This window comes from Macadamia integrifolia, chromosome 9 (genome assembly GCF_013358625.1).
Source record: "Macadamia integrifolia cultivar HAES 741 chromosome 9, SCU_Mint_v3, whole genome shotgun sequence".
In the NCBI taxonomy this organism is placed as follows: Eukaryota; Viridiplantae; Streptophyta; class Magnoliopsida; order Proteales; family Proteaceae; genus Macadamia; species Macadamia integrifolia.
Genome location: NC_056565.1, coordinates 24781212 through 24792567, shown reverse-complemented (window position 1 = coordinate 24792567; position 11356 = coordinate 24781212). Strand labels below are relative to the sequence as shown.

Sequence of the window (11356 nt, the reverse complement as noted above, 5' to 3'; positions counted from 1 at the left end):
AGGAAGACATACCAATTCCAAGTGTCATTTTTGTTTACAGTCTGCATTTACAGCTCAACCATTGCTGCCTTCCACCATGGGTCTGTAAGAACCTCCTACCAATTTTGGGGAGGAGAAACAGAAGACACAAAAGCACAATATGAAGGGGAAAGAGAGTTGTACGAAACCACCTGAGCGATAGGGTGTTGGGTACAAGATCTCATCTCCTTACGGACAGCAATAGGTAAGACAAGAGATGAGTCAGAAATGCTAGGAGACTTGGGAAAGAAATTAGCGAAAGAAGCGGTTCTACTGACCTGGAATGCTGCCTATTGGTTTGGAGAGCACTGTTGGTAAAGAACTACTTAGCAAAAACGCCTGCAAGTAGGTGTATTATGGGAACTGCACGAACTCTTTTGGCAAAAAAGTTGATACTGCGTAACCACCACTCGCCGGAGACTATGGGGATATGGGATTTGAGAACCTGGTGCATTTCTTCCGACCTTTTTTGAAAAGTGCGAGCCTGGATACGATCATGAAGTTGAAAGTACCATAGAGGCATACCATCAGAAAAGCTTCCTCCCCAGATGGAGTAGAATCTGGATCAAGAGGTGGCAGTTGGCTGGGTAGAATTGGTGGAGCTGGGGTAGTGTCTATTTGGTGCTCAGGATTCCAAAGAACATACACTTTCATAGGAGGCTGATCAGTGTCTTGTTTCTCCCACTGAACTGAAGGAACTGAGGTTAGGTGAGGAGGAAGATCAAGGAGAGGTGCAACAAGAAGCGGCACGTCTTCATTAAACTGAGATTCTCCCCCTTGAAGAGGTGCTGAAGAGAAATAGGCAGCAAACTCATGAAACAACACATCCGTAGTGACAAAATACACAACAAGACGAATGATGATAGCACTTGTAGCCCTTTAGAGTAGCCAAATAGCAAATAAAGACACATTTGAGCCCCCACGGATATAAATTGCCATGGTGATGGTGATTCCGGGGAAAACAAACACAACCGAATACCTTTGGTGGAATGAAAAAGGTAGTCAAGCCTTGGAGAGGCACAAGAGGAGTACAAAAGTCAAGTACCCGGGTTAGCATCTGGTAAATAGGGTAAGCAATGATCAGGAGGGCCTCACTCCAATACGGAGAAGGGACATGCATCTCAAATAAAAGAGACCAAGTTACCTCTAACAAGTGATGATTCATGCGTTCAACGACACCATTCTAAGATGGGGACCGGTATCAATGCAACTGGTCTGATGGATGATTCCCTTTTTGCCAAGATAAATCTGAAACAAACCATCTGCATTTTCTTCGCCATTGTCACAGTGTAGAATTTTGATTATAGAATTGAATTATGTGTCGACCATGCTATGAAAGAGCTAGAAACAACGGAAGATTTCACTCTTGTGGTGCATCAGATAAATCCAAGAAACCAGCGAATGGCAATTGATAAAAGTGGCAAACCACTAGTAACCAAAAATAGAAGCACGACGAGCAGTGCCCCATACATCATAATGGATTAATAAAAATGGAGTTTCACTTCTATTTTCTTTTCTGGGTGAATATAAATGCATTAAAAAAGGGGGAGGGAAAATATAGCCCCAAAGGGAAAATTACAAACTCAATAAGGGTAACAAAAACTCATGAAGCGCAACAACCAAGGCCCACATGGGCTAAAGAAACTCCTACAACCCGGCCCAGAACCCCAAACAGAAGAGAAGGACAAACCAGCCATAACTAGGAAGAGAACCACAAACCCAAACAATCAGATCTCAACATTACAGTTCCTAGCCGCCAATATGAAGGAGCACTGCCAACAAAGAGGCAGCACGGCAGAGGAGTGCTAGCCTTGTGGAGGGCCATGGCGCAACGGGCAATTGGCCTAGCAGAGGGGGTTGCCAAGGTAGAGGGGCTCCTGCCTTTTGGAGGGGAACGACGGAGTGGATACCAACCGAGAGCGGCCCAGCAGGCTGGTGTCAAAGAGGCTATGCCAATCAGAACATAAATCTAGCAACCAAGGGGAGGTGGAGGGCAACGAGGCAAGAAAGAGGACAGACTAAATGAGCCTAACATCCGGAAGAGTGGACAACTTTGAGGGCTGACGACCAACGTGGGCCTGGCATCCAAAAGGGCAGCAGGCCAGGCAAGCGGCCAACGAAGAGGCAGGTCTGATGGAACAGGCAAGCCAGTGGACAGACCAAAACAAGCTTAGCATCCGAAAGGGTGGGCAACCAAGAGGGGCTGACAACTAGAGGGACAGCAAGCCTGGCAAGACGGCGGTCATAACATAACTAACCCAAAAGGGCCCAACACCAACGCCATTGTAGACCAAGCAGGGCAGGCGGCCGACAAGAAGGTGAGCCAAGCGGTTGCAGCAGTCTCAACACCAAACAAGCTAGCCAACACTAGGAACAAAGGGAGAAATAGAAGAGAAAGGGAGTTGAGGAGGAAAATTGAGAGGGAGAGAGAAGAAGAAGAAGAAGTTAATGTTTTTCAGATTTTCATTTATGTTATTTAAACTGGAAAACACAAAACGAGTTTGTTTTTCTAAGACACAAGCATCACATAAAAATCCTTGGGATTACAATGCTGAAATATATGAGGATAAACTTCAACTAAAGTGCCAACTGGTGAATGACCCAAACGCCGATGCCAAAGGGACAACTCAGAGAAGGTGGCTGAAGCAAAATCTGTCTGATGAGCATGATGGTCAGGGGGATGTGATCATCAAGAAAATAAGGACCAACATGGACTCTACCACAGCTAATTGTTTTATCCGTTACCAGGTCCTGAAACATACAGCGAGAAGGTAAAAAAGTCATTTTACAATTCAAATCAGTAGTAAGACAGGTCATGGAAAGGAGGTTAGTGGAGAAATCTGAAACATGTAAACAAAGGTTAAGGATAAAGCGGGAGAACAGGCTATAGAACCCTTTTCCAGAAGCAAATGAGAGGGAACCATCAGCTACCCTAACCTTGTCTTTACCTGAACAACAAGAATACTGAAAAAATAGACCATAGGGGCTAGTGATCTGAGCAGTGGCAACAGAGTCAATGATTCAAGGACGAGAGACAATCGATGCACAGGGATCACCAAAAGAAATACCTGAAGAAGCCATGTTGGAATCAGGTGTAAATAGAGTAGTTGTAGGTGCAGAAGCGGGGGCAGCAGAAGGAGACTCCAACTTAGTCATTAGACGTTGGAGTATAGCCAAGTTCATTTGATGATAGAGTAGAGCAGGGATTGGTAGGGGCAGGCTCAGAAGCCTCAGCCTGATTCGCCTGAGAGGACTTACCACAACTACGGCCCTTTCTAGAAGCAGAGTGGCCATGAAGCTTCCAATAAAAATCCTTGGTATAGCGTTCCTTACCATAGTAGTCACACTTTATAGGTTCCCTCTCAGAAGAAGAACAATCACTTGAGTGGGTAGACCCACATTTAGACTATGTACTAGAACCAGAAAGCAAGGTAGAGCGTTCTTGAGAAGTGGGCTGCAAGTCTGCAACATAGCATGACGATGACTATCCTCCAACTGGATTAGAGAGTAAGCCTGCTCCAATGTGGGAAAAGGATCATGGCTACGCACTTGAGAAGATGATCATACTTGACATCAAGGCCAGACAAAAAATTATATACTCGAAACTTCTCTTCCCGAATCTGAAACTTGGTAGCATACTAGCATCTGTAGTACAGGTTGCTTAAAAGGTGTCATAAAAATCCAACTCCTACCACAAACTCCACAGCTAAGAATAATAATGAGAGAGGGTTAGGTCTTGTTGCTTGGTCTCATGAAATTTTTTGCGCAATTCATAGACCTAGGCATCATTGGCAACCTGGGAATAGGTATCCTAAGCAGCCTTCTAGATCTTGGCAGCAGTATCCTGAACAGAAATCTTCTCATTTATCCAGAACAGGAACCGGGATTTAACCACAAGAAGCTCTAACCAATTTCCACTGATGTTGCTAACTAGCAACTCTCTTGGTTCTCATTAAAAGAAAAAAAAAAACCCCATCACCAGAATACAGCAACATTGTAACCCTATTTATCTACTAAACTACTTCCTAACTTTCTAATTTTAAAAATTGACTCAACTCTAGAAACTTTCCTAATTCCTAGAATTGAGAATGAAGGAATTTGAAAATAGAAACTTTCTAGAGCTTCTAGAGTTCGTAGAACTAGATTGTTGAGCTCTCTTAACAAAAATTGAAACAACTCAAAATAGAAACTAGAAAACAGAAAATAGAAAGTAATAGAACTAAAAAGTAACACCTAATATCGTGTACCTAGATACTACCCACAATATCAGCCCATTAAAACACATTTTACAACAAATAACCCAAAAGTAAAGAGCACAAAGCCGTGTAACACATTGAAGACTTAAAATTAAGTTAATCAGCTCCAATCAAGCTGGGCTTCGGGCATCACAAACAAAGCCTAAGGGTAATTCTTTCACTCACTTTTAAGTTACAGTCTCTGTAATCATTGCTCCAACCAAAAGGAGGTGGGGGATATGGATTAGTTAATGATTTTCGAACAGCATCATATCAGAAACCCTAGGGAAACAGTTGATAAGATTTATTTTCTTCTTTCCCATATTACATTTCTCATACTTTATTTCCATTTTTCAATATTGTTCCACTTCTTCCCTTTTATATTTTTTTTTCCATGGATTTTATTTATTTTGTAGCTAATGCTGTATTTTCTTTTTTTAATCTACATATTTAACAATTAAAACTCGTCAAATCATAAATTTCTACAAACTCGGTAATATTTCAAAGAAATTTCTGAATTTTTTTTTTTCACCGATGAAATTTCATACGAAATACGGAAACATTTTGGTCGAAATTTCAGTAACTTTTGTGTCGTTTTGCCGAAACAGTACATTATATCCTTTATAAATACATGTCTTGCAAGATGGGGTCAAAATTTCAACCTCATTTTGTTGGTCTTGGTCCATTTCGCCTCCTTTCCCCTATAGAAGCTCAAATCAATCTCCACCTTCAAATTTTGGCCACATCATCACCTCAAGGACAAGAACCACACTACATTCAAGCATAGTTATCAAGGCATCACCTAGGCATCCAGGTTGTTTTGCTGGGGCCTAGGCAACTGTCGCCTTAATGCGCTGCATGTCGCCTTTTGTTTTGGCGCTTAATTATGTAAGTAAATATTTGTATATTTGTTATTTCATTTACTTAGGATATTATTCATTAATAATCAAATACCCCCTTATTTGAATCTAATAAAATAGTTTAAAAATAAGATTCCAAAAGGATAAAAAGTCAACCCCCAGTCCAAGAACAAAAACTGGATTTTTGGTTGTAGGAGTGATTTTCAACTTCCAAATGTTGGGGTTTTTCTCAATTCGGAAAATTTCATAAATCTTATCATGGTAAAACATTAGTAAAAGTTAAAAGTCCGATAAAATAATCTTTTGTTTTGATGTCCATAATTTTTTTTATTCAGGTGATTTTAACAGAATTCGAGCACATTAAAATAAGTTTGACCGAAACATAATTTTGTCATTACAACTTAGATTTAAGTAATCTTAGACTTTTTGGAAAGCTAGTTTTGTGCTATACCTAAATCTTAATACAAAGTCTCACGTAAATATAAAATCTTTTGAGCATTCAAACTTATTAGAGAACAAAAACATTTCTCCAAAATGTTGATTTTTGATGACTTGATGTGGCTTAATGATTTTTGAGTTGATTCAATTTGTTGATTTGTTTTTTTGATGAATATCTTGCATTGGTATGATTCTTTAATATTTATTTAGCATATAAGTAGAGTTATATAATTTTTCATATGCTATTTGTGCTAAATAAAATGGTTATATAAAAAAAGAACACTAGAACGGCGATGCCTTGCAGCTGCCTAGTCACCAAGGTAGTTAGGCAGTACCTCGAACTCCTTGGTCGACTTGCCGCCTTAGTCCTTGACAACTATGCATTCAAGTGTGGCATGAAAATTAACCAATATTATGTTTCTTCATGGCATATGTGGATTATTTGCTTATTTTACTACCATACTCTATCTTATATTGGTACAACAATGTGTAGGATAGGGAATACAACGTAATGTATATAGAACAGTTCGATGGTTATTGCCAAACATGCGTGCAACTCTAAAACACCACTATGTATCACTTCTTTTGTAAAGGGAATTTCTAAATATGTTTATTTACCCCTTAAAGCAAGCTTCCCACCAAGTTTCAGATCATAAAATGGCCGTTTGACCACCGAAACAGCAATTCGAAAACACCGAAACGAACACGAGATTTTGAACCTTGCACATTAGTCACCATGACAACTATGCATGAAACACTATGATTTAATTGAATGAATGCAAACAGAATTTCTAGCTGACCCCAACAAGTTGGCACAATGCTTAGTTCCATTGGCTTGATTTGTAAGTTGTCTCATAATAATTGTATATCATGAAACTTATGCACCTAAATTTTTATATTAATCAATATAAATATTTCTGTTATATTTTTAGTTAGTAACTTTGTGTTCTCTTCCTTGGGAAACACACCTCCCACATCATCTGTTGTCTCACATCCATCGGGATGAGATTTTCGTCTGTCTTATCTTCCCCTAAGGTCTATTTTATTGAAAGGCCATCTCTTGAATCTGAGCAGTGCCATTGGTTTTCATTACTTCGTCGGGTATGTACTAAGTTCATTCCTCTAAGAATGTTTCCCCTTTCTTTATTGCCTTTATATTATATACCCTTTTAGTTAATACCTTTGGGTGCCATTAGTTTTCATTATTTTGTAGGATACATACTAAGTCCATCCCTTGAAGGATGTTTCCCCAATTTTTTAATGTTTTTGGAATGCATAATTAAGTTCTGAAGATAAGAGAAGACAGCTAGAATACACAGCCATTTAATGAGCTCTGTCCTTTATGCTTGCAATTATCATGTCAGAAATTACATGATTTTTACCTTTCTTTTTTTATGGAGGGAGATGGGGGGTGGAGAGGGGAGCATTCCAGTGTGTGGTCCACAGATGCACAAACCAGCACAGAAATGGAGAATGAAGATGATTATGGTCATTCTTTGTTATGATTATGAAGCAATATTCAGCAAGATTGAGAACCCAGGCTCGAGGTGGCAAAGAGGCCCCTCTTCCCCTTCTTTTTAATAGATCATTTTCTTTGTGTCCTGTCAGTGATTATGACGATCATGATTCATTGTCTTCGTGTCTTGCCAGTGATTATGACGATGATGATGATGATAGACCTTGAATAAACTTTCATTAGGCCACTCTTAACTATATGGACGTATTTTGCTAAGCTTCTCTGGCTTCTGCTTCTGCTTCTGCTTCTATGCTTCCAGAAGCCAGCTTAGACTGTTAAAAAAATGGTGGGTCCAATAGAATTATTTCTTTTGGGACTTCACTACCAGAATCAGGAGGAGGTTGCTTCACGAGAATAATTTGGTTGACTGTGCCCTTCTTAGCCAGCTTACCCTGGAAGCTGGCTTCTAGAAGCCGCTCTCAAAAGCTTACCCAAACACGCACCAGGAATTGGTATTTAGAGGATGTGTCTATAACCAGACAGGAAACTAAACTTTGAAGGATAAAACATTAGAACAATTGCTATAAATGAAGAAAATATATGTGGATTTCTCAAAACAATGAGTCAATGAAAGGGAAACAGGCTATGAATGAAAACTAAGGCACTCGAAGTGTAGTAACCAAAAAAGGAATAAAAATGAACCTCAGAAACAGGAAGACCAAATGTAAAACCAGAAAGTGTTGCTCTAACTGTCTCAGTAGCACCAAGGAGAGGGGCCCCTGAAATTGAACAAAAAAGATATCAACAGGCAAGGCAGAAAAGCTAGAGAAATGACTCACTATGTAAGTATTTAGAGGAAGAGCATGTAAACTCTGGTGGGGGGCAGGGAGGGAAAAGGAATCAAGCATACCAACTGCAAAATAAGCATGGATATGGTCATCAAGCCATTGGATATACCCTTTAGGTGCAATTTCCAGCTTCAACCACTCCAAAAAATAGCGGAAAACATTGTTTCCCAAAGAATGGGCAAAAACTAATGATGGTCCCCCACGAAGTTTAAGTGCGGTTTCAAAGGTCAACCTGCAACAATGGTTAAACCTATTAAAAGAAAAGGAACTGAAGGGGAGAAAGAGAAAACTTTAAGTAATCAAGTTCATCCTAAAATACTTATTGCCTTTGGAATATTCAAATGACCAGCACATCAATTAATATCTTTATTTAGTTCAACAACAACAAGTCAACAACTCAACCTTATCCCAATTAAATAGGGTTGGCAACATGGATCTTTACCTCCAATCAGCTCTATTTGGGGTCATACTTGATACAAGGCCTAACCTATACATATCTTTCCTCACCACTTCTACCAGAGTCATTTCAGGTCTAACCCTAGCTCTTTTAACTCATTCACTCTAAATCAAATCACTCCTCTATACTGGAGAATCTAAAAGCCTCTATTTCACCTCAAATGACTTTCTTGAAGCTTATCATGTATCGTAGCCACTCCCAAATTAGCTCTAATTTGATCGTTCCTTACTTTATCCTTCCCAGTTTTGCCACACATCCATCTCAACTAGACTGACTTTATCTATATGATGTTTCTTAACTGCTCAACATAATGCATCATACATCATACCTAGTCGTATAACCATCTTATAAAAATTTCCTTTAAGTTTTAAAGGAATAGGTAGATCAACCTCTCCACTTCATCCATCCTATTTTAATTCTTTGTGAAACATCAAAAATCTTATCACCATCTTTATTTATGATTGAGCCCATATACCTAAAATAATCACTTTGCTGAATCTCCCTCTCATCAATTTTCACCACTTATTATCTGTCTTAGTATAACTAGAGTTACACACCATATACTCTGTTTTTATTCTACTTATCTTAAAACCTTTTCATTCTAAAGTTAATCTCCATAAGTCCAACTTGGCATTAGCATTTGTTTCATCCACCAAAACAAAATCATCAGTAAAAGGTATACACTAAGGAATCAGATCTTGAATGTCTACTTAAATCATCTATGATAAGTGCAAATAAATAAGGGCTTGAAGTTGATCCTTGATGTAACCCATTGTAATTGGGATTTCACTACCTTGAATCCCCACAGTTCACTTGAAAGTTGAAACACTTCTCTTCTCTAGTACTTGTCACATTATCTCTCTAGGGATTCTATCCTAAGCTTTTTTTAGGTCAACAAAGACCATATGAAGATCTTTTTTGCAATCTCTAAATCTTTAGTCTCCTAAGAAAATAGTTTTCATCGTGAATCTTTCTGTTATAAAAGGAATTGTGATTCGGTCTCAAGCTAAATGACATCAACCATAGTGTCATCCACCACAGTGTCATCTAGATAAACCCATCACTAAAACCCTTAATATGAATATCGAAACTCTAGCATATACCAGAACCAGTGGCAATAGATACCAGTACATTCAAATTGTGGTCCAAATTATGAGCCCAAAAAAAAAAAAAAAAATGCTCCCAATGTCTGATGTAGGTAAACATATTGTCAGTCCTCAACTGAAATGTTCAAGTTAACAGAAACAAGTGATTTAACCTAAACTGCATTAACGAACATAGATACCATTTTGTAGCCTCGGTGATACGTATACTGAGAAATAAAACTACACAGACCCTAGTATTGACACATCAGACAGATTGCAGATACCTCCCAACTCCCAAGTATCTATAATTTGATCACTTACGAAATGAATGAACTATGCATTCAATGCAACGTCCAGCTCAACAATGGATAGAAACTAGATATTGCATCTGCGATCAAACCTGATGAAACACTGGTAAAATGTAGTATAAAAACAGAAACTGCTAATCATCCGTTTTTTCAATTATAGCATTGTTCAACTGGGAAACATGAAAACTAGAGTATGCATTACGGACTTTAGCTTGTGAAAGTACAGATCTCTCTCCTCAAGCATTGAAGCTGACAGTCTCCAATCATAAGGAACGGCAATGATTGCATTCGCCTCAATTCCAAATTCTATACACCACTTTACCCATTCTTTCCACACGGAGGAAAGAGGACCTGAAGCATGCATCATTTTGTCAGCAACAATGAATCAAATAATTCAAACAATATGGTAGACTATTCAAACTTGAAAATCTAACATAGTTCTTAGTGAATTATCCTGGCCTTAATCCTATCAACTTGAGCATAAGCACAAGTTTTAGGATCTGACTTATTATAATATCATTAAATTCACTAAGACTACTATATAGGAGAGGAAAGGAAGAACATTTGTCAGCCAGATTAAACTAAGATTCTTCAAACACAATGTCTCTATCAGTATCATTGCTTCAGCATCTGACAACTGTCTGATTGGGTTTCTAGGTTTATTCCCCCAAAAACCTGACTTACGTCCACAAGGACTTACTTCTCCCTAACCATTCCTAAACCTTATTTCTTATTCCCTTGTGCCATCTTTATCAACTCTATTAACTAGATGATGTGAATAATTTCCAAGTTCACCGTTAGGGTTAACTTTCCTGGGCATATACGTGGCACAATGTAGAGGTTGTTAACCTTTTTATATGCAAGGATTAAAGTATTGATATCGGTCGCCGTATCAGTCGGCTAAATTTAAGATGCATATCGGAGGGTATCGTATCATATCGGAGATACGCTAAGATATGCTAAAGATCAAGGATTAAAGTATTGGTCGCCGTATCGGTGGCTAAATTTAAGATTCGTATCGGAGGGTATCGGAGATACTTTAAGTCAATAATTTGGAATTATCACACTTCATAAACCTATCTTTATGCCCTGGCCCTGTAGTTTTAGTTCTTTTCTTTCAACTCACTGCTCATAAGGAATTCTGCTCATATACCCAATTTGGCTGTTAGTTATGACTGTAGATCCACAACTACAGACCTCTCTAACTTCGTTATACACTGTAGTGCTAAATCACTAGAATTTTCCCATCCAATGTACCCACTTACATCTCCACCAAATGCTTCCAAATTTTAACTACATTTTTACCATCCCGAGTCTTAGTAGTTAGCAGCTAAATAGGTCCCTTTGCAGCAGTGTCTTCAGTTACTACTCAGAATGCAAAGTAAACACTTTTTTCTGGACCTGCTTTGTTCCCTATTTTTTACTTTACTCCGAATGTTTGATTGTTTGATTCATAATATAGGTCAAGATGGAAAAGGGGAAAAACTATTGGATTGGAATCTCCCATCATTTACATTTAGTGTTCACAATGGGAGCGAAAAGTAACAAAATGCAATAAGATAAAAACCTCAGGATAAATATTCCAGTCCAACTACTTATGGGCAGAATCTGAACCTTTGCCGTAGTAGACCTGCATGTCTTTTTTTTTTTT

At 38.6% G+C, this 11356-nt stretch overlaps 1 protein-coding gene across 3 annotated transcripts in view; it reads right to left on the bottom strand.

The window, feature by feature from the left end:
- LOC122088084 (phospholipid--sterol O-acyltransferase) overlaps positions 1-11356 on the bottom strand; it is a 94522-nt gene that overhangs the window by 78603 nt on the left and 4563 nt on the right. For all 3 annotated transcript variants that reach the window (XR_006142968.1, XM_042657228.1, XM_042657229.1), the window contains exons 3-5: positions 9912-10056; positions 7918-8087; positions 7710-7786 (exon numbers count right to left, since the gene is read on the bottom strand). Coding sequence is in view for 2 of the 3 variants with exons in the window: in XM_042657228.1 (XP_042513162.1) it covers positions 7710-7786; positions 7918-8087; positions 9912-10056 (392 nt within the window). In the remaining variant the exon portion in view is untranslated. The remainder of the gene's footprint in view (positions 1-7709; positions 7787-7917; positions 8088-9911; positions 10057-11356) is intronic.